Source organism: Microcaecilia unicolor, chromosome 4 (genome assembly GCF_901765095.1).
Source record: "Microcaecilia unicolor chromosome 4, aMicUni1.1, whole genome shotgun sequence".
NCBI classification, from domain to species: Eukaryota; Metazoa; Chordata; class Amphibia; order Gymnophiona; family Siphonopidae; genus Microcaecilia; species Microcaecilia unicolor.
In genome coordinates this window covers 50,969,587-50,993,559 of record NC_044034.1, presented here as the reverse complement: position 1 = coordinate 50,993,559, position 23,973 = coordinate 50,969,587, and the positions used below count along the sequence as shown (strand labels likewise).

The following is a 23,973-nucleotide window of genomic DNA, read 5'->3' as shown; positions in this document are numbered from 1 at the left end:
CTGGCTACTGCAGTAATTTCATTTTTGGCATGCGGCTGAAAAATAATTTTTATTTTCTGGCGCACGTATCGGACGCATGCCAAGTGGCATTTGGCGCACGTAGGTCATTACCACCCGGTTACTGTGTGAGACTTTACCGCTAGGTCAATGGCTGACGGTAAGGTCGCAGACCCAAAATGGACGCGTGGCAGTTTTGATTTTGCTGCACGTCCATTTTCAGCAAAAACAAAGGCCCTTTTTACAGGTGCGCTGAAAAATGGATCGGCGCATGCCCATAACCCACATCTACACTACCGCAAACCATTTTTCAGCGCACTTTAGTAAAAGGACCCCATAGTGATCATGCATTTTCAGCTGATATGGATCAACGTATCTTGTAGTATTTACACTGGAAATTGTAATTACATAATTGGATGAATCAAGAGCTACAGTAAACAGTTTCCTCCTTCTCTGAAAGCTTGCATCAAAATCAGAACTAGTCCCAAAGTTTAAGATGCTCCTTAAGACCTATTTTTTTGAATTAGCTTTTGGTTCAACCTGACTTATTCTGGAACATTTTTGGCTAGCATCATTTGCTGGGCCTCAGCACAGGTCAACTCGTTACTACTGCAGATAGTAGTACTCGTTGTGTTTTGACTATATTATACTGTTTGATTGTTTCTGAGTCTGCTTTGTTTATGCTGTGATATGTTTGCTTCTCTTATATTGGAGTTCTTTTCCTATTTTATGTTTTTAAATATTATTTTGTAAACAGTTGCAACCTTTTTTTGAGACGGCAGTATATCAAGTCTTTTAATAAACATAATTTTTATACATATATGTTATATATACACATTTCTAGATGATCTTATACAAGATTTCACACCATACTCTATAATCAAGGTTTGTATTATTTATTCTATTGTTTATTATATTACTAGCTTTTTATTATTTGTTTTATTATTATCATTGTTCACAGCTTTTATGGTTTCATTGTATATGGTTTTAACATATGCCTTTCTAATTTATTTTTTTTATCATTTAATTTTCAAAAATTCCAAAAAAAAGTACAATATACAAGTCTGCACTTGTTCAGGAAAATCGGAAAGTAACAACATATGAAGTAATTAAATACAATCACATATATATGAATCAAATATAGAAAATAAAAATAGGAATATTAAGTAACAAAAATATTCCTTCTTACACCCCTACAAAGAGCAAGGGTGGTCATTAGTTTCAAGGAGTGTGCGCTTGTTTTTGCAATGTTTGAAAAGTTAAACAACCGTTCTTCTGTGTAGCCATGCACTCAACTCATCATTTTATAAATTTCTATCATATTCACTGTCATATTTTCTCCAAGCTGAGAAGCCCTGACCTGCTTAGCCTTTCTTAAGGGACGTATTCTATCTCCTCTATAATTTTTATTACCCTTCTATGTACCTTTTTAAGTTCTGTTATATCCTTTCTCAGATGGGGCAACCAGAAATGCACACAATGTTCAAGGTGTGCTTGCACTAGGGACATATACAAAAGCACAATGATTTTCTCCGCTTTATTCTTCATCATCTTTCGAATAATCCCTAACATTCTATTTGCTTTTATAGCAGCCGTGGCACAGTGGGCTAAACATGTCAACTTATTTTTCCCAATGACTCCAATGTCTTTTTCTTGGCTGGCGACTTCTAACTTAGAACCCAGAATTACGTACTTAAAGTTGGGACTATTTTCCCTTAAGTGCCTCATTTTACGCTTGTCCATATTAAATTTCATCTGGGTATTCAAGCCTCATGCATATTTTTGACCCTGGTAACCTTTTAGGTTTTATTTTCCTTAATTTCCTCATTTTATCAAAGTCTACCTTTTTAAAATTAAATGTTGTAGCAGATTTTTACCTTAGGGCCCTGTTTAGTAAGGTGTGCTAGCGTTTTTAGGGTCCTGTTTACTAAGGTGCGCTATGCATTTTTAGCACGTGCACAAAATTGGCGCATGCTAACTGTGTAAGCACCCATAGGCATATTGTGGGAACCTACGCAGTTAGCACACGCTAATGGTTAGCAAGCGCTAAAAATCCTAACGCTCCTCTAGCACAGCTTAGTAAATAGGGAACTTAGTGCATGCTAAAAATTAGCACGCGCTAACTGTGTAGACGCCATTAGGAATATTATAAGCATCTACACAGTTAGCACATGGTAATGCTTAGCGCTTACTAAAAATGATAATGTGACTCTAGTGTGGTTAGTAAACAGGGACCTTAGTGTTTTCCATCCACTGATTACGACAAACTTGATAAAACTATCATGACTATCGCCAAGTGGATCCAACAGTTATATCTTGAACAAGGTCCTGCATTCCAGCAAAGACTAGATCTAAAGTAGCTTCTTTTCTTATTGTTTCCAGAACCAGAGACACCATGAAACACTCATTTATAACATCTAGAATTTTAACCTACCTAGCATGTCCTGATGAAATATTTTTCCTATAAATATTGGATTAAATAAAATCTATATGTGAAAACAGCAACAAACACATCACCAAACAAATAAATACCACTGCTGTGAATAACAGATTTATCTCATTAACTTTGTTGTTTGAATTATAAAGAAACAGAGGAGAAAATGACCTTATATGCACTTGTAGTACCAGACTTCAGCACTCTTTCAAAAACTGGCATCAAAATCATAATCATTGGCCAAAAAACTCAATCAATATATGTTACTATTACTATTCATCATTTCTATAGCGCTACAAGGCATACGCAGCGCTGTACACCATACACAAAAAGACAGTCCCTGCTCAAAGATCTTACAATCTAGATAAGACAGGTAAACAGACAGAACAATAAGGGTAAGGGAATAAAGAGGTGAGGATAAAAGGACAGGGCAAGTGAGTAGTGGTTAGGAGTCAAAAGCAGTGGTAAAGAGGTGGGCTTTAAGTTTGGACTTGAAAACGGCCAAAGATGGGGCTAGACATACAGGCTTGGGTAGTCTATTCCATGCGTGAGGTGCAGCAAGATAAAAGGAACGGAGTCTGGAATTAGCAGTAGAGGAGAAGAGGACAGATAAGAGAGATATGTTCAAAACAAAACACATTGCTCGTGTAAATAAAACGTTGGGAGTTGAAACTTTTGGGGATCTTATTTGTACTTCTAATGGTTTATACACACAAGCAAGGTTTTGAATAGATTGGTGGAGTTTTTTTGGCCAATGATTACTAGCGCTTTTAGCCCACTAGGCTGTTCGTTAGTGAACTATTAACGTATCATTTCTTTAAAATACACACATTTTAAAATATCTCTTTAAATAATATAACATTTACATTAAAATGCAAGAAAGATAAAATATACACTTAAATTTCCGTACCGGTTCTTTTCCGTCCATGGCTTCCAGCCAAAGTTTCCTGTTTGCATCAGACAAAGCCTGCAGTGTAATGATCCCCTGTCTTATAAAAGAAATAATATATAATTAAAATGTTTTTTTATACTTTCAACCAACCTGTCTTTAGTTTCTGAAAGCTTTGCATACCCAGCTATAATAAAGAAAGCAGATATGATTTTTAAGATTAGTCTATTTGATAAAGTGTAATGTAGAAAATATTACCTAAATCTTTTTCTAGACTATCAGGCTTATTTTTGAAAGAGAAGGGCGCCCATCTTTCGACACAAATCGGGAGATAGGCGCCCTTCTGCCAGGGTCGCCCAAATCAGCATAATCGAAAGCTGATTTTGGGCGTCCTCAACTGCTTTCCGTCACGGGGACGACCAAAGTCGGAAGCATAGCGAAGGCAGGACTGGGGCGTGCCTAACACATGGGCGTCCTCGACCGATAATGGAAAAAAGAAGGGCAACCCTGACGAGCACTTGGGCGACTTTACTTGGTCCATTTTTTCATACCCAGCTCCATGACAGCAGTATGCAGGTCCCTGGAGCAGTTTTAGTGGGTGCAGTGCACTTCAGGCAGGCGGACCCTTACCTTTCCAACCTGTCCCTTATTTGACTCCAGGCTTGGACGGAGACAGTCCTGGGGGGAAGGTGGCGGTGGTACATAAAAAGAATTTGCCGGTGTTTGAGGCAATTGTACACCAGGTACAAGTTTTCAGCATCGCTGAAATTGGGCTCTCGCCATAAAGACATGTTTGTCAAGGAATAATCGTGGGAAAGTGTGCATCACCTTATATGGACGCATATGCGTGATGGATGTCCTTACGTGCACAGTTCCATATATGGATGACCATCCCATATATGGACGAGTCAGCACGTGGACGTCCTGCCCCATATATGATGGGTCGGCATGTGGACGACCATGACGCATGGACCGTCATCACGCGTGCGGGGCCTTATTTGGATGAGTACGTGTTCATATGTGCTGAACCTTCCTTATATAGATCATTATCAAGTGTGCGAATCTCTTCATATATACACAATAAAATATGTATGTTCCTTATATTTCCCATAGCTGCATGTTCCGCAAGTACAGTGCATGTAGTTGCGGACATCCAGGTACGGGAAATATAAGGAACATTCATAAGTGTAAAGTACAGTAACAACAATGTGTTTCTCACAGAACTGCCGAAGAATGTCCCTCTTACAGGCCCGTCGTCCTTCGGTGGGCCTAGTAAGATGGACGTCATTTGACAGTTCTGCGCAAAACACGTCCTTGTTACTGTACTTTACACTTACGAATGCTCCTTATATTTCCCGTACCTGGATGTCCGCAACTACATGCACTACTGTACTTGCGGAACAACCAGGTACATCACAGAAGCCCAAAGTATAGTAATAAGGACGTCTTTCTCGTAGAACCGGCGAAGAACGTTGATATGACAAATTTGCAAGTACAGTGAATGTTTTAGGGATGTCCTTTCGTGGTTCTGGAAGATGGGCATCCTTTTTACTATACTTTGGGTGTTTCGCACTGCGATAATGGAATGTCTAAGGACGTCCATACTATTTTTCGATTATACCCACCTCATTTTGGCCGACTTCGCAAGGACGCACTAATTCATACTTGGACGACCTTTCGAAAATGTCCCTCCTCACCATACTTTGTATTGTTATTTGAATATTTTTACTGCTGTAATTGCCGATTGCTCATGTTTGATTTATTCTTACAGTACAACGCCTTGAGTGAATTCCTTCATAAAGGCGGTAAATAAACCCTAATAAATAATTATAGAATCCAGGGGTAAGAGCTGACCAAGAATATTCAGTGGGAGATAACTGGTTATTTCCCGCTAAATATTCACAGATAGCAGGTTAAGTGAATAAGAAGTTTCTGGCCAGTTAAAGAGCGCTAAATATCAGGATGACTGTCTTTATTACTGATGCATCAAATACACCTGTGTGTTCTGTTATAAAATAAACCTCCATTTGTCTATTTTAACATAGCTTAGTAGATATGCCTGTAAATAAATAAATAAGGCTGCTTACTACATAAGTACAACCAAGAATGAGCTTGACAATGGTGAAACAGACCTATGGATACGTGTAACAGTGAAGAAAATAATTTTCAGATGCATGTGGTACACATCAGGATGGACTGTCTTTTCCCTTATTTATATAAGAATACCTACAAGCACAAAGTCACAGAAAGTCTATTTAGGAGCAGTCTTCATTCACTAGAAGAGGTTAGATAATCTAATGGATAAGCATAAAAGAAAAAAGAAAATGCCTGCATAAACTGGAAAATGTGTATTCACCGGCTTTAAAAATCACATCTAGTCAAGGAACTCAATCCCCGAAGGGTATTACTAAAAAAAACCCTGCATTTGTAAGAAGTAGATGTAAATCTGCCATATACATTCCCTCCCCTTGAATGTGGGATACAAGCTTTATGTTTTAATTACCTGAGACTATTAGCAGAAGCATCTAACAAATGACCTTTATTTTGTCTTTACCAGAAATAGCACTGCCACATACAGTTGTAGATTTACATTTCCCATAAAGGCTGTATGAAATGAAATACATTTATATGCAGCAATATTACTCAACCAAACTATTACAAAATAACTTTTAAGCCACTGAAGCCTTTGAGAAAGGAATAAGCTGCTCCTTAAGCATTTGGAGGGGGGGGGGGGGGGGGGGGGAGGAGAGACTCTATATACGGTGCCTAGATTTGCATGCTGAAATCCAGGTGCATTCTAAAACTAGGCGTGTATCTTAATTGGCTCAACAAGCCAATCAGAGATGAAAACGGTCTCTACTGGCGAGCGATTCCTGATGGAACACTTGCATTCAAACATGCTGAAACTACTGGAGGTAAAACGTCGAAGGACCGACTAACAATCCTCCTTTGCTGCAATATGGATGGGAGTGAGAAGTTGGAACCCCTTCACATTGGAAAGAGCAAACAGCCCCGTTACTTCAAGAAAGTTAAGCGACTTCCTGTGTCATATGAGGCTAACACAAATTCATGGATGACCGGAGAAATTTGGAAGCAGTGGCTAAAGAAGTTAGACACTAGAATGTGGGCACAAAAGCGTCAGATTTTGTTGCTTTGTGATAATTGTGCTGCACACAGGGATGATGTCAGGCTGTCTAACGTCAAGGTGGTCTTCCTGCCACCAAACACTACCTCTCTGATCCAACCTATGGATCAGGGCATAATAGCCAATTTCAAACAACATTATCGAGCTCTTGTGCTACGTCGTCTGATGAGCGTTATGGATGACCAGACTGGCAAGGATAAACGTGCTGTTGAACTGGCTCATAATCTATCACTGTTGGATTTCCTACATATGCAGAAAAAAGCCTGGAATCATGTTACACAGGCAACCATTGTGAACTGCTACAAGTGGGCAAGCTTTGTTAGGGATGTGGAGAAGGACAAAACAGATGCAGCTGTTGCAAACGCGTCAGATGAACAGGCTATTGACATCCCAGCCGGTGTTACTGAAGAGGAGTTTTATCACTACGTAGCTGTTGATTACGATCTACAAACAGCTGACGACAGCACTGATGTCGAAATTTGCACCTACACGCAGGCAACAATGGCTGATGATGAAACAGAGGATGAAATGAGCAGCGAGGCACATGCTGACAAAATTCAACAACCTCCTCCTGTCACTTTTGCAAGAGCGCTGGAGAGTCTCAACACCGTGCGGGCCTATCTGGAGGCCACTGGATGTCAGTGCTATGACAGTTTTCACCATCTGGCAGACATAGTCTATGGAACTCACAGACCCAATAGTGTACAGAGGACTATAACTGATTATTTCAAGTAAGCCTAACATCAGTTAACGGAGACTGTATACTGTATGTATAATAATAAACAGTACCGTATATATGTTTATCAGATGTCAAGCTTCTTTGGGTCACAACGGTTAAGTGCACGCTCCGGTTAACTGCATGCATTTCTTTGGTCCCAGACCCTTACACTTACGCAGATTGCACTGTGTCTGTATATATTTATTTGTTACATTTGTATCCCACATTTTCCCACCTATTTGCAGGCTCAATGTGGCTTACATAGTACCGTAAAGGCGTTCGCCAATTCCGGTATAAACAGTTACACAGTGATGTTGTGGTAGAGGATCATGTGGAACAGACATATTAGGGAATCGTATAGAGGAAGAGTTAAAATTTTGAGCCATTAAAGAGAAGAGAACCTGTAGTTGCAATTTATTTTATTTATAAAATGTATAAGCCGTTCCCTCCGGATACTTGTGCAAAGTGCTGTGAATAAAAACAATCAAATTACAAACTATAGTGCAACTTTGCAAGACACATGAGCCAGACAATTCCAGAGAGCCCTGACATCACAGGTCAGGTCAACTGTACAACTGTACAGATTATAAAATGGAATATTCTCTGGATTTCCAGTACATGTTCTTATTGCCTTTAATGCAACTAATTCCTGGAAGGGTTCGGTTACAATTCTATTTGCATTCCTAAATCTGTTTAAAATAGAACGACTTGAGCTGTACTCTAAAATTTTAAGCTGAGTGACTAAAAACACAATGTTATCAAAGGTCACTTGTTTCAATAAGGTACAGGAGCTGTTACAATTTAACATAAAACCTCTAATAAAATCAGATATTTTCTATTAGGAAAAATATGCGCAGGTGGCCTGCTCCTGTTGTGTTAATGCTTAGTTTTATTGCTGAACGGATCTATGGCCATAGTGTTGAAAATTTGTAATGAGTTTTTAATAATGTCAGCTGCATATATCTGATGACAGTGCATGCCTTTTGGCAGCATGTTTATTTCTGATATAATATACTCTTATCCATCCAGCCGAAGGCCAGGGTACCTTATACTGTGACATGCCACTTCAGTACAACACCTTTCTATAGCAAAGAACCTTATCAGGGTTACTTTAATAGGTTTTGATAGCCCAAGAGGCAACTAGTCTGGTATAACTTGTAAGTACCTCATACTCTCTTCCAAGAAATTCAAGACTGGCATTCAGAGTTCTGTATGTACATTCAATTTTGTAGTTTTCTAAGGTAAATTTCTCCATGGAAAAAAAAGTCTCAAATACTAATAAACCAGTCATTCAAATTAAGTATCAATGCTCCTCTCTGTTTAACAGGTATTGCTATTTTTACAGTCAATAACCTATGGGCAATTAGTTTATCTTAAGAAGATATATACTTTTCAATGGTAAGCCTAAAAGACAAACCTCTGCTGTAAATACTAGAATCCTAGATGTGATCTTCTCTAATCAGAATTTAGGAAACACTGGACAAAACCAGTACATATGAGCTGAGCCTTCTGCCATGCTGCTCAAACAGTAGTTAAGACCATTAGCCGCAAGCTTGAGAAATTCTTATTTTGACAAGGGTTTGTTCTATTCTGTGTCTACAGAAGAACATTTTTGAGACAAGAAACCTACCATGTAATCATTTGGAACATTATGGGCCAGATGCTATATATGGCACCTACAAATTCCGCACGAAAATCATTTCCACCTAAATGTATTCCATAAGCTCTGCCTAGATTTAGATGCGGTATATAGAATATGCTTAGTTGATATCCCAGCACCTAAAACTATGCACCTCTATTTCCACCAATGAAAACATGGCGTAAATCCCTATGCAAGTAAATTTTGTAATGCACATGAAGCGGACATTTGCCCACCCATTGCCACGCCCCTTTTCAACTGTGAGCATTAGAATTTAGGCACAGTTCATTACAGAATATGCTTAGTAAGTTGTGTACTTAAATTTTAATTATTATCAATTAGTGGTTATTACTTGTTAAGTACTGTTATCAACACTAATTAGCTTGTTAAGCCAATTAAGTTACGCGCGTTGTTATAGAATACATCTGGGTTTCGGCGCAGATCTCTAGGCACGCTATATGTTTTATTGAGAAACTTCCTAGTACCCCCAGACACAACAGAAAGAATTATACAAAATGGATTGAGAATGTCTAAATTGGGTTGGAAAGAATACTAAAGAAATAAACATAGCAGATTTAGTCATTTTAGCATATATACACATGTAAATAGTGGCATTCATTGCTGAATATCTGGGTATTGACTGACTGGTGGAAATTATCCAGGTACTGCAGATATCCAAAGCGGGTCCTTGGATAAACATCTTGGCACGATAGGACAGCTATGGCACCCTGACATAATAACCTGGACAAAATAGCCCTGTAACAAAATAGCCCTTGACAAAATGGCTCATAATATTCTCTTCACAAAATAGCCCTTGTAACAAAATAGCCCATAGCCCTTCACAAAAATAAGAAGTATCTGCCTCCCTCCCTCCCTCTGAGGGTCCTGCATATCTTCTTCCCCTCTATCCACACCTCCCATAGTCCAACATTATGTCTCCCACTTCCTCCTGCCTCCCCTCCATGGTCAGGTATCTTTGTTCCCTGACAATCCTCCAACATTCTTGTAGTCCACTGGAAGTGTCAACAAGCTGCTTTGGCTGGCCCCCTTTCTGTCCTGCCTACATGGACATAGAAAGTTGCATCAGATGAGGCAGAACACTCCTGGGGCAAAGGGGAGACCTGCCTCAGCTCAAAACAGCAACAGGACTCGGAAAGACGCACAGTTGCAGCAGCAGGAGCAGGTAAAATACTCAAGGACGGGCTCTTTTGTCAGGAGCCAAATTGTGGGCAAGCCCTTTTGTCAGGGGCTGATGTGCCAGGGTTTTTTTTTGACTGGGGTTTTATTGTTTGTTTTGTTTTTTTTGTCGGGGCTATTTTGTGTTTGAGCCTTTTTTGTAGGGGCTAATTTGACCAGGTACCGACAGCTATTATACGAAAAGTGCCAGGGTAGTCAGAGAAGATTTTCAGTGGCATTATCCAGATGATGCTATTGAAAATCCGCATATGGTCCCAATGAGATGACAAATGTAAAATAGTATCCAGTTCCTCAAGCTAGTTAATTTTATTTTGAAAAGGTGGTAGAAGCTTTAAGCCTAAGTTATTGACTCATTGCAGTGGAGGAGTGGCCTAGTGGTCAGGGTGGTTGGCTTTGGTCCTGGGGAACTGAGGAACTGAGTTCGATTCCCACTTCAGGCACAGGCATCTCCTTGTGACTCTGGGCAAGTCACTTAACTTTCCATTGCCCCATGTAAGCCGCATTGAGCCTGCCATGAGTGGGAAAGCGCGGGGTACAAATGTAACAAAAATAAAATATGGGGGAAAATATGGTAATCTGGCAACTATGCAAATACTCTGGGTCTAGTGTTCTTACAATTTTAAATATTGATTCAAAACTTTGTATACCATTCAGAGTACGTAGGATGAGTCAACAAGTGATAGCAAATGACCACATAGCCTATCCAGTCTGCCCAGTTCTTCCACTTTACCTGCCTGCCATAGAACCTACCTGTTTATAGGATATCATTTTTTTTGTTACATTTGTACCCCGCACTTTCCCACTCATGGCAGGCTCAATGCAGCTTACATGGGGCAATGGAGGGTTAAGTGACTTGCCCAGAGTCACAAGGAGCTGCCTGTGCCTGAAGTGGGAATCAATCTCAGTTCCTCAGTTCCCCAGGACCAAAGTCCACCACCCTAACCACTAGGCCACTCCTATTCCGTTTTTTTGTCATCCTCCTGGTTAGTTCACTTCAATACCATATGTATGTAACCCTCCCTCCTCCATGTCTTACTGCAAAACTTTGTATTAATCCCACAGCAAAGTTAAGCCAACAAAAATAGCTACAAAATGCACTGTGGGATCCTTGCCCAAAGACGCTAAATTTAAGAGTCGAGCACACATTCCATGGTGTTTCTATATGAGTCTTCTGATATAATTTGTTGTCTAGGATGTCATTTTCCTATACAGTAGTTGCAGGGAATTAAACCCTTGGGATAATTATGCGCTCTTTCTGAATTTCATATTTTTGCTTGGTGTTTACCCTGGATCTCAATTCTGACTCAATGCGTTTAACATAGAAAAAGAAACAAAGACATCAAACCTTTCAAGCACTTCTATATCAAAACAGAAGCGTTTGTCGATCGAGTCCGTTTTCCTCCGGATACAGGTTTTTAACTTGAACATCTCAGGTGGGCTTGTGACCAAACCATTCTATTAAGAAAATGAAAGAGAGCTTTATTTATGTGTTCATTTATTCATTCATTACATTTATACCCCACATTAGCCCGCAATACACTCAAGTTCAATGTGGCTTACAAACAAACAATAAAGTGAATAAAACACAATAATGTACAGAATATAACATAAATTACAATGAGGGGCATTTTTGAAAGAAACGTCCAAATTGAGATTTGGACGTCCTTGCAAAATGGCGAAATGCAGGGGCGGGGAAACCTGTATTTTCAAAACAAGATGGACGTCCATCTTTCATTTCGAAAATACCAACAGAGACGTCCAAATCCTTAAATTTGGAAGTCCCTAGACATGGACGTTTCTGACTTTCGGCGATTTTCGAATCAAAAGACTTCCATGTCAAAAACGTCCAAATGCAAGCCATTTGGGTGTGGGAGGAGCCAGCATTTCTAGTGCACTGGTCCCCCTGACATGCCAGGACACCTACCGGGCACCCTAGGGGGCACTGCAGTGAACTTCAAAAAATGCTCCCAGGAACGTAGCTCCCTTACCTTGTGTGCTGAGCCCCCCAAAAACCCACTACCCACAACTGTACACCACTACCATAGCCCTTACCGGTGAAGGGGGGCACCTATATTTGAGTACAGTGGGCATATGGTGGATTTGTGAGAGCTCGCTATTTCCTCCACAAATGTAACGGGTAGGGGGGGTATGGGCCTGGGTCCGCCTGTCTGAAGTGCACTGCAGTACCCACTCAAATTGCTCCTGGGACCTGCATGCTGTTCAATGGACCTTAGTATGATATCTGAGGCTAGCACAGAGGCTGGCACGACATATTTTTAAAGATGTTTTTTGAGGGTGGAAGGAGGGATAGTGACCACTGGGGGAGTAATGGGAGGTCATCCCCGATTCTCTCCGGTGGTCATTTTGGGCACCTTTTTGTGCCTTATTCGTAATAAAAACACGTTTCGGGTGAAAAAGTCCAAGTGTTCATCAGGGACATCCTTGTTTTTTTCGATTATGGGTTAAAGACGTCCATGTGTTAGGTACGCCCAAGTCCCGCCTTTGCTATGCCTCCGACACGCCCCCTTGAACTTTGGATGTCCTTGCGACGGACTGCAGTTGGAGACATCCAAAATCAGGTTTCGATTATACAGATTTGGACGTCCCTGGGAGAAGGATGTCCATCTTGCGATTTACGTCGAAAGATGGACGTCCTTCTCTTTCGAAAATGAGCCCAAATGTCCATCAGAAAAACCCATCGAGTGTACTGTGCTATAAGAAATAACTACAAGATCTCAATGAAATCAAACAATTCTACTCAGGCTATTGCTTCTCCTTCCTCAGCAGTAACTGTATCAACATTATTCCCTTTCTGTATAGACAAGACAAAAATATTTTGACACTAGCTGAGTAAAAACTGGTACTGTTCACTTTGGGATGGAAGATATTCAGGTACGAAGACCTGCAAATAACATAAGGTCCCATTACTGGCAGGTGGCAGCTTACATCTGCTATCTAAGTGTACGGGCACGAATTAGACCTAGAGGGGCTAAGAAACTGATTATTCCACAAAGGTTAAGTCAGTGGTTCCCAAACCTGGTCCAGGAGGCAACCCAGCCAGTTATGTTTTCAGGATATCCACAATAAATATGCATGAGAGAGATTTGAATGCGGTGGAGGTAATGCATGCAACAATCTCTCATTGTAGACATCTCGAAAATCTTATTGGCTGGGATACCTCCAGGACCACATTTGGAAACCAGCGGGTTAAGTAATTATGGACTGCATCGTCACTGATTACTGATCAATAAAGATACCCTCCACCTAATATTCAAAAGCAATTATCCAGTCAAGTAGTACCTGCCACCTGCACGAATGCCATGAACTGGGGCCATCCATCTATTTTCAGTGACATTATCTGGATAATGTCCCTGAAAATCATTACAGACCACCACAATAGTAATATTTAGTTCTGCTATCCTGATAACCTATAGAAAAAATGTTGCCCTGTGTTAAAAGAAAGTTGTACTGTGGTGGTCTGAGGCATACCCGAATACTCAGAAATGCTACCTGGTTATCAGCCGGCGCTGAATAATTGGGAATATATTTAAACACCACGGCAAGCAGTTAAAATTGCCAGCTGCAGAGTTTAAATATTGACTTGCCCATTGTTATCATGCTAGGCTTTTGCCAAGTTCTCTTTACTTTGAAATGACAATGAACTGCTTGGACACAAAATGCTAATATGCAATCAAAAATAATATGTTAACACTGCTCCAAAGTTCCCATTAATATATTACTGAACATGGGGAGTTAAAACAATGTTTTCAGGAGACTCATTCTCCTGGTCAGTTTTCCAATGTTAATTTGTACTCCACATACTCTTACAGTAATAAAAGGTTTTCAGATTGAAGACACTCATCTTCATCTATGTGGCATTTTTCCATACTTAACCATTTAAATGCAATACTGTTTTCCCAACCCAGCTGCTGATTCATTCAAAACTCAAAATGACTGCACAGAACTCTGTAATGGAACGTTATATTCTGTGCAGTGATTAGGCAATGAGAATTTGGGGATTCTCTAATCTGTCCTGAGGGAACCCCAGCCAGTGAGGTTTTCAGAATATTTGCAATGAATATGCATGAGATTCATTTGCATACCAAGAAGGAAGTGAATGCAAATCGATCCCATGCATATTCACTGTAGATATTTGAAAACCTAAGTGACTGGGGTTCCCCCAGAACAAATTTGCGAATCACTGTGGTCAGCACTATGCTCTGTTTCTCATACTTAATATTATGCACACAATCGCACTAGGTAAACTAACCTGTAAAAAATAAGGATCACTGATACTCACCACTTTCCCACCTGATTTTGTTTCAGAAACACTCATTGTGAACGTTTTATTTCCTTTATCGTAAGTACAGTAATGTCTTATCCATGTGAATCCCAGGGGTCCTAGAAAAACAGGTACTGTTATACCATACTATAGACAGAAAATATCCAGTTTATCATTTCCAAAAACACAGTGCAACTCTAGACATTTCTGCTCCTCCAGTAGAAGTTTAATAGAAGCACCAAAAACTCATGCACTGTAACACTGTTTTTGCTGCTTCAAAAAAAAATATTACAACAAAAAAGAACTGTAATTAGATTTCAAGAACAAACTGTTAGCATCTGAAGGCAGACGTCTGGCTTTTAAATTAAACTGCTCAGAAACAGTGGGCATTTCCCTTTGTGCCAGAGGGCTTATGGTCTCAATTTGTATCTGAGGCAATGGAAAGTGAAGTAACTTGTCCAAAATCACAAGAAGAATCCATGGGCGAAGTGGGATTTGAACCCTAACTTTACTGATTCTGAGCCCGCCTTCTAAACGTTAGGCAAGCTTGTAGATTTCCATATAACAGGTCTCCAATAGATGCATATCTCTTGCATACATATTCGTTGTGGTAATCCTGGCAATTTGACAAGCTGTGCCTCCAGATGGGCATTGAGAAGCACTGCTCCGGATCAGTTGTTCTTAACCCCATCCTTGGGACACACCTGGCCAGTCAGGTTTTCAAGATACCCACAACAGAGGTCCTGCACGCAAATGTATCTCATGCATATTCAGCGTGATTATCCTGAAAACCTGACTGGGTAGGTGTTGAGAACTCCTGCTGTAGAATATTCCTCCACCAAGGAAAAAATTATGGGGCCCTTTTACAAAGAAGCGCTGAAAAATGGCCTGCAGTAGTGCAGACTCGTATTTTGGGAATGTGCAGGATCATTTTGCAGTGCACCTGTAAAACAAAATGCCTTTTTTTGCCAAAAATGGACGTGCGACAAAATGAAAATTGCCGCGCGTCCATTTTGGGTCTGAGACTTTACTGCCAGCCATCGACCTAGCGGTAAAGTCTCACGTGGTAACCGGGTGGTAATGACCTGCGAGTGTCCGATACGCACGTCTGGTATTTTTCGGACGTGCGTCAAAAATGAAATTATCACAAGAGCCATGCGGTAGCCGGGCGGTAACTCCATTTTGGTGTGCGTTGAGTGCGCATAGATGCTTATGCAGCTTAGTAAAAGTGCCCCTATAAGACTTATGTCCATTCTTTCTTATCAGATCATAGAACGGGGCTATGATTTGGTAAGTTTCAATTATAGCTTCTCAATAAACCTCCTTCAGGTTATCCTTTCATCTGTGGCATGCCTAATCAGTTTTACTTACTGTCACTTCAGACCTAAAGTATTCTTTTTTGAGAGATAGCACTAGAAATATATTGCATGATCTGTCTGACTTTGCTTTCATTCACTAAGGGGACCTTTACTAAGCGGCGGTAGCCTCACTGTGGGCTTGCCACGTACCAATCTGGAGCTACCGCTGGCCCAACACAGGTGCCGGCTGTAGTTCCACGCCCAGCACACAACATTCTGGCGCTAGCGGAAATATTCCACAGGGGGTTATCTGGCAGTAATTGGGCAGCGGTAAGTGCTCACCCCTGCGTGAACACATGGTAAGAGCAATCTTCCCGAAAGTCCATGGTCTTTTTTCAGACTTTTTACCCACTACGGTGAAAAGGGCCTCAGCGTGTAGCAAAAACAGCCCCCATCGCTAGCGCAGGGGGGCTTAGTAAAAGGGTCCCCAAATTAAGAAATGTCTGAGAGTTCATAAGTAGCAGCCTAAACCAAGCTTAGCAATGGCGAGGAACTGAATGGAATGGAAATGAAAGATTAGGATTAAAAAGATGTTTTATATGCATTATGCTTATAGGCCTGATATTAAAAAAAAAAGCTCAGCTCCTAAATTTGTCACTTATTTTCACTTATTTTTATCCAAACTTAGAGCCCCTTTTACCAAGCTGCAGCAAAAGAGGGCCTGCGCTGGTGTTGCTGTGTGTGTTCTCACGCACGCCAAGACCCCCTTTTACCGCAGTGAGTAAAAGGGAAGTCTCTGTGTTGGCATTAACGCTCGGCAGCCGTAACCTCAGCTTAGTAAACAGGGGTGTTAGTTTCCAAAATTTTAGAGTTTAGTACTACTACTACTACTACTACTATTTAGCATTTCTATAGCGCTACAAGGCGTACGCAGCGCTGCACAAACATAGAAGAAAGACAGTCCCTGCTCAAAGAGCTTACAATCTAATAGACAAAAAATAAATAAAGTAAGCAAATCAATTAATGTGAACGGGAAGGAAGAGAGGAGGGTAGGTGGAGGCGAGTGTTACGAGTCAAAAGCAATGTTAAAGAGGTGGGCTTTCAGTCTAGATTTAAAGGTGGCCAAGGATGGGGCAAGATGTACGGGCTCAGGAAGTTTATTCCAGGCGTAGGGTGCAGCGAGACAGAAGGCGCGAAGTCTGGAGTTGGCAGTAGTGGAGAAGGGAACAGATAAGAAGGATTTATCCATGGAGCGGAGTGCACTGGAAGGGGTGTAGGGAAGGACGAGTGTGGAGAGATACTGGGGAGCAGCAGAGTGAGTACATTTATAGGTTAGTAGAAGAAGTTTGAACAGGATGCAAAAACGGATAGGGAGCCAGTGAAGGGTCTTGAGGAGAGGGGTAGTATGAGTAAAGCGACCCTGGCGGAAGACGAGACGGGCAGTTTCGCTTTTGTTTTAATATCGGTTTCTCTATTATTTCACCCTAGAGTGTTTTCTTCTAGCTATGATTTTCCTAGTGGTTAGTGAAAGTGGACTTTGATCCTGGGGAACTGGGTTTGATTCCCACTGCAGCTCCTTGCTACTCTGGGCAAGTCACTTAACCCTCCAATGACCCAGGTACAAATAAGTACCTGTATATATTATGTAAACTGCTTTGAATGTAGCTGCAAAAATCCACAAAAAGGTGGTATCTCAAGTCTCATTCTCTTTCCCCTATATTTTGCTAAAATGGCACCTGTACTGAACCAATTGTGGATTTATATTATAAGTTATTCATTATGGGGCTGTTTTACTAAAGGGTTGCCACATGGCAACCCGGAACTACTGCTGGCCAATGCAGGCGCTGGTCACAGGGGCGTAGCTATGGGAGGGCCTGGATGGGCACAGGCACGCCCAGTTTTGTCTCAGGCCCATCCAGATTGAAGAGTCCCACACCTACGTCACCGTGTCTCCTCGCCCTCTCCCACCCCCACCGTAGCACCTGCATTTAATGCTATCGGCGTTGCCTCCCCCTGTACCTCACAGTCTCCATCTCCCACCCCTGCGGCAGCGCTTGTAATTTGCTACTGGCGCTGCCTGACAGCTGACAAATGCGGCACGACATCCTGCTCTGGGGCCTTCCCTCTGCCGCGCTGATTCAACTTCCTGTTGACGCACGGCGGAGCGCACACGGCAGAGGGAAGGTCCCAGAGCAGGTCGTCGGCGCCGCGTCTGTCAGTTGATGTCAGGCAGCACTGGTAGCAAATTGCAAGCGCTGCCACGGGGGTGGGAGACAGAGTCTGTGAGGTGCAGGAGGAGACAGGATGAAAGGGAGAGAGGTGCTGGACATGTAGGGGGGGGCTGGAGGAGAGGTGCTGGATATGCAGGGGATGGCTGAAGGGAAAGGAGAGAGATGTGGACCTGCAAGGAGGGCTGGAGCAAAGAGAGAAAGGTGCTAGTCCTATGGGAGGGGTTATAGGGAAGGGAGAGAGATGCTGGACAAGGGGATAAAGGAAGAGGGAGTCAAATGCTGAACCTACAGTGGGAGAAAGAGCCAGATGCATAAGGGGAAGGAAAGAGAGAGAGGAAGAGAAGATGGTTGGTGTGGGATCAGAGAGGAGAGGGACACATTGTTGTGGAGGAGGGATAAAGGGGACATAGGGAGGTGTACAGATGGAGAGGGACATGATGGGCATTTGGTGGGAGCATGGGGACAGGCACACAAATGTGAGATGCTGTATGGGGATGGCAATGGCATATGGGCACAGAGGGGCAATGCCTGACAAGGGGGGGATATGGAATAGAATACAATGCTGGAAACTAGAGAGGTGGGTATATGGACAAAGAGAGGGGGGAGAGATACCAGACAAGGGAGAGAATAGGAACACAGAAGGGATATGCTGGGCATGGGGTGCATAGGTGCACAGAGGAATGATGATAAGATTAGGGGATATGAACACAGGGAAGATACTGGACAAGGAAATATAGGAAAACAGAGATGGATGATGGACATGGATAAAGAAGAAATGTTAAATAGACAGGAGACCCTATTAAGAGTTAAGAGAAGACAGAGGGAAGCAGAAACCAGAGACTGGGATCAATATGATCTGAAAAATAAAATTACCAGACAACAAAAAGGTACAAAAAATTATTTTATTTTTAATGTTGTGAATATAATATGTTGGACTTGGAATGTACATCTTGCCAGAGTTGATTTTAAACATAGCTGGGGTCCAGGACAGAAGAAATCTAGGAAAGGACCCCGAAGTCCATTACCAGGCTGGGCCTTCAGCTTTCAGCAGGCGGGCTTTCTCTGGCCAGGGAACCAGGCACAATTGCCCTAGTTGCAACCCCTAACACCATTCCTGACACGTGCTGTCTTTATATTTTGCACAGGAAGAAATGCCTTTCTTTCATGTTTCTGTGGTGTTGTATTACATGCAAGGTCTGGTTTCTTGAGGTTTCGGTTTAATTTATATTTCTAAAGTTTGTGGTCACTTATTCTGTATTTGACATTTGTGTTCTCTGTGTGTGAGTGAGGTATTCTGTTAGCATGAAGTTACTATGTAGCATTCTGTAGTAATTTGGCTTGTTCAGCTTTCCTGATAAAGGTATTTGTATTTTAGGGCCCCACAATAATATTTAAGGCACTTCCTTTTCATAGGTAGGATCCTTGTTTTTGGAAGTTAGTGTTGGCATTGTAGATTTGCTGTGGGTTCTGAGTGACTTTTGTTTTATAGATTTTTAAAAATTAATTTATAATATGTCTGTGATTGAGATTACACTAGAAACCAAAATTTCTTTGTATGATGAGTTTTATGGGGAAATGTCCTTGCTGTGCTCTGTATCCATTGTTGGTGGAGGGCCAGAAGGTTCTCTGGATACAGAATGTGTTTGGCTTCAATACCATATGTGTGTTGGAGGACCATGGCTCAATGGGGCTGACGTGCAGTCTCTGCCCTTAGCTCTGAATTGGCCTGCAGCCACTGAAGCCTTCACTGCTACCCTCATTGAAGTTATGGGTAGCACGGTAGGGACAGAGCATGGGTGCATCAGGTTGCTGTTTTTTCTCTTTCAAACAAGTTCTAGTGCCCACCCATCCAACCTGTTGGCTCACCCAAAAACTGCCTTCTGGCTACGACACTGCGCTGGTGGTAGTTCCAGCCCAGCACATGGCATTTCTGGTGCTAGCGGAAATATTGGATAAATATTTTCACAGGGGTTTACTCGGTGGTAATCAGCCAGCGCCGCATGCTTCCAAATTACCTCCAAGAAAGTGCAGGAGTGCGTTTTAGTAAAAGAGGGGTAAGCTTAGGCACCTATTTTCAGCCCAAGCAATGAGCCTAAACATATACATTCTATGCAATTGTGTAGATGTTGGATCTTTCCTTAGCAGTCCAGTGCTAAACATCTGTGCTCAGCCCCAAAATGTTTCTCTTCCCTAAATCTACCACCCATAATTACCCATGTCTTAGCCTCCTAAATTTAAGAGTCTGGTGAAGCTGAAATCCTAAATATAGGCAGTCAGTCAACTTTCACAGTGGCCAGTATAAGATCCGGACTTAGGCTTCTCACACCCCTAAAAACTGGCCTAATATTTTTTGTTTTTTGTTACATTTGTACCCCGCGCTTTCCCATTCATGGCAGGCTCAATGCGGCTTACATGGGGCAATGGAGGGTTAAGTGACTTGCCCAGAGTCACAAGGAGCTGCCTGTGCCTGAAGTGGGAATCAAACTCAGTTCCTCAGGACCAAAGTCCACCACCCTAACCACTAGGCCACTCCTCCACTCCATTATACAAAATCCATTAAAAAAAATTCAAGACTTTGTTGAATTTCATGCCTTTATCCGCATTTGTTTTGGAGAATGGATATTGGGAGGAAACCAGCTCTACTGGTTAAAGAAAGCATTGACATACAATATAAAGAACCCTTGGAAGCTAGTTCAAATAGTTTTTGCCATTGGCTGTGTGTGCACCCCTGGGAAAATAATGCTTTTTATATTACGTTACAGTTTACTGAACTACAATTGGAGAATCATAGCTATTACATTATTCCTTCTCTCCTCATTGTGCAAGGTTTCGTGTGTGGCAGGTGTCAAAATGGCAAATTTCACAAATGTCTTCACTATCCAATTCCCTACTGTTGCGCATGCTTTATTTGTCCTGTGAATAAATGAAAAACTTGGGTTTCCAATGAGCCAGTAGATTATACTTTACAAACACTAAATTCATAAGAAAACCAATGTGTGTTTGGATACCATTATGCAAATATATTTATACTAGTACAAAAGGCCCGTTTCAGACAGAAATGAAACGGGCACTAGCAAGGTTTTCGGCGCTGGTCCTGGCAGGTAATGTTCAGGGCAGGCTAGAGAATTTGTGCCCTTTGACTGAGGGATGAGTCCTCGCTACGGGCTGGCTCGGTGTGTCGGCGACATCATAGGGCTCAGATGTTGTCGGCCTTTTTGTTGCTGTATGAGCCCCAAACGCAAGCAAAAGAAAAATAGAAAGGGGGGTGGGGGAGCGTGAGTTCTCACAGCACCCAATCTCATCTGGTCCTGCAAATAGTTGCAGTTTCCGTTTAACGGCCGTCCGCCAGAGGAAGGAAAACAACCCCTCCCCATGTTTGTTGAAAAACAAAACAGCTGACGTCGGATGGAGGGAGGGGGGAGTGGCAGTGATGTGTGCTGGAGGGTTGAGTAGTGGGTGCGGCAGTGCGATTCACTGAGTGTCATAGCCCCGCCCTCGACGTCATCACGTTGTGACGCGAGGGCGGGGCAGACACTCATGGGGAAAAATTCCGATCTATGCCACCTCGGAAGTTGCAGCTTCATTAGAACGTTGGGGTTGTGAATTATGTGCGGAAGGGGCGTGGCTGAGGGAGGGTCTATGAGTGACAGTGAGTGGTGCATGAGTGACAGTGAGTGGTGCTGACAGCCTAGCCTACCAACAGTGCAGAGCTTCAGTGTTTCCCTACCACAGAGTGAGCTTCAGAATGTTTGAGGTGAGAATTATTTATATAGATAGAGTGCTAAGAAAGTTTATGAACCCCTTAGGAAAGATTGTATTTTAACACGATTTATATTCAAAATGATTAGATTCTCATATGAAACAGAAGAATACCCCCAATGGATAAACATCTTTTTGTTTTGTCTTCAGTTATATTTTGATCAATAATTCAACAGGAATATTCAACCATAAGTATTCTTGTGTGAGAAAGTATGTGAATTCTTTATTCAGAAAAAAAGTGGCACCTCCCTGAACAATAACTTCAATTTATTATTTCTTGCGACTGTCAACCAGTCTTTCATATAGCCCTGGAGAAATTTTGGCCCATTCTTCCGTACAGACTGTTTCAACTCAGGCCCTTCTGAGGGATTGATAGCATGAACAGCTTGTTTAGAGCAGGGCCTATGAAAGACTGATGCTTATACATCTAGACAGGGGATAAAACCACTTTTGAATCTTTTGGTCACAATCCATCCACTGTCAAATATAACAAATGGCAGATAAAGACCAAAATACCTGTCCAGTAAGGTGGTTAGGGCTGGAATTGCCATTCCATGTAGGTTATCCTTCCCACGCCAACTTATACTGTTTTGGGATCTTGTCAGGTACTTGTGACCTGAATTGGCCACTGTTGTAAACGAGATACTGGGCTTGATGGACCTTCGGTCTGTTCCAGTATGACAACACTTATGTACTTATGAAGTATATAAAGAAATGTCACTGCTGTCTTAAGGTGTAGCACTCAACACTTGTTTCTATCCTTTTGCTATTTAGGGAACTTGTGTATAAACTCAGCTTTTTCATATGAACTGGAGGTCTGTAGACTATACCAGTGTGGATGGACGTGCTATCTCCTCTTTCCAAAACTGCCTACAGCACTTCCACTTTCCCCATGCCCCCTGCTTTTCAGTTATTTTATTATTTAGTCAAAAAGATGCTCTTAATGTGTTCTTGCTATAACTATCTCTCTTAGTGGAGGAGTGGCCTAGTGGTTAGGGTGGTGGACTTTGGTCCTGGGGAACTGGGGAACTGAGGAACTGAGTTCGATTCCCACTTCAGGCACAGGCAGCTCCTTGTGACTCTGGGCAAGTCACTTAACCCTCCATTGCCCCATGTAAGTCGCATTGAGCCTGCCATGAGTGGGAAAGCGCGGGGTACAAATGTAACAAATGTAATGTAATGTAAACAGTTTATCTTGGTAGGCCATATCCTAATGGGACCAATTGATCCACATCTCCATAATAGCCCACTTCCATCATTTTGTAACCATTTTTACACACATTCAGCAGATTTTTGCTCTTGTGAAAATAAATATTTCTACATATTAAGGACTAAATTCTATAAATGATGCCTAAAAAATCGGTGCCAAAAAACACTGCTTAGCGCTATTGTATGAATGGTGCTTAAAGTCAGGCGCCATTTATAGAATAGAGCTTAGTGCTGGGAATCATGACTACATTCAGGCATGGCCATTTACAACAACACAACCTTGGTGTGAATCCCTGCATCTAAATTAAGTGCAGATTCCCATTATTCTACAATACTCCTGATCCGCCATTGACCTTCCCATGGCCATGCCCTCTTTTCGGACCTGCACGTAAAATGTATACGTGGATCACGCACCAAAATTTACATGTGCAAACTTTAATTAAATCCAATTAGCATCAATAATTGCTTACAGAGAAGTCATCGGCGCAAATTGACTCACTACCTAATTAAATTGTGTGCACAAATTGGGAGTGCGCCCAAATTTGTGATCACAATTTCTAGCAACTTTTATAGAATTTGGGGGTAAATTTATTCAGATATATCCACACTTATCGGTTGAAACAAATTGTACACACTCATTCTCTTGCTAGTCATTAACAAATTACATTATTTTAATGCCTTACTACAAAAGTCATGTTGCCCTAATTCAGTGCCTCCAAATAATACAAAACACTGCAGTCAAGTTGGATCTACCATCATGGCAAAGAGTTCAAGCATCTAATTCCCTTATTAATAACGCACTGCATTTTCTTGTGGCCTTTCTGGTTTTTAAATTTAGTTTAATGATCAATTATTAAGTCAACTCAGGATAACTTTCCAGTTACACCACATCATACTACAATTTAGATTGAAAATTTCTCACTGTACTGCTTTTTGGAACACAGCCCTGATCCTCTGGAACAAACTGCCTTATGATCTAAGATAAGAAACTCTGGGCCACTTTTACTAAGCTGCGGCAAAAGGGGGCCTGCACTGGCATTAGCGCCTGTTTTTGACACGCGCCGAGGCCCCCTTTTACCACAGTGGGTAGAAGGTAGGTCTTTCTTTTTTTTTTATAAGAAATGGCCATGCAGCAAGCAAAGCAATTGCTGCATGGCCATTTTGGGGGGAGTCCT

General features: G+C 41.7%; 1 protein-coding gene across 2 annotated transcripts in view; it reads right to left on the bottom strand.

Moving 5' to 3' along the window:
- The window catches only part of ARHGAP42 (Rho GTPase activating protein 42), a 425,019-nt gene that overhangs the window by 62,625 nt on the left and 338,421 nt on the right, over positions 1-23,973 (bottom strand). For both annotated transcript variants that reach the window (XM_030200225.1, XM_030200226.1), the window contains 3 exons: positions 14,320-14,420; positions 11,365-11,474; positions 3,342-3,420 (listed from right to left, as the gene is read on the bottom strand). In XM_030200225.1, coding sequence (XP_030056085.1) covers positions 3,342-3,420; positions 11,365-11,474; positions 14,320-14,420 — 290 coding nt within the window. The remainder of the gene's footprint in view (positions 1-3,341; positions 3,421-11,364; positions 11,475-14,319; positions 14,421-23,973) is intronic.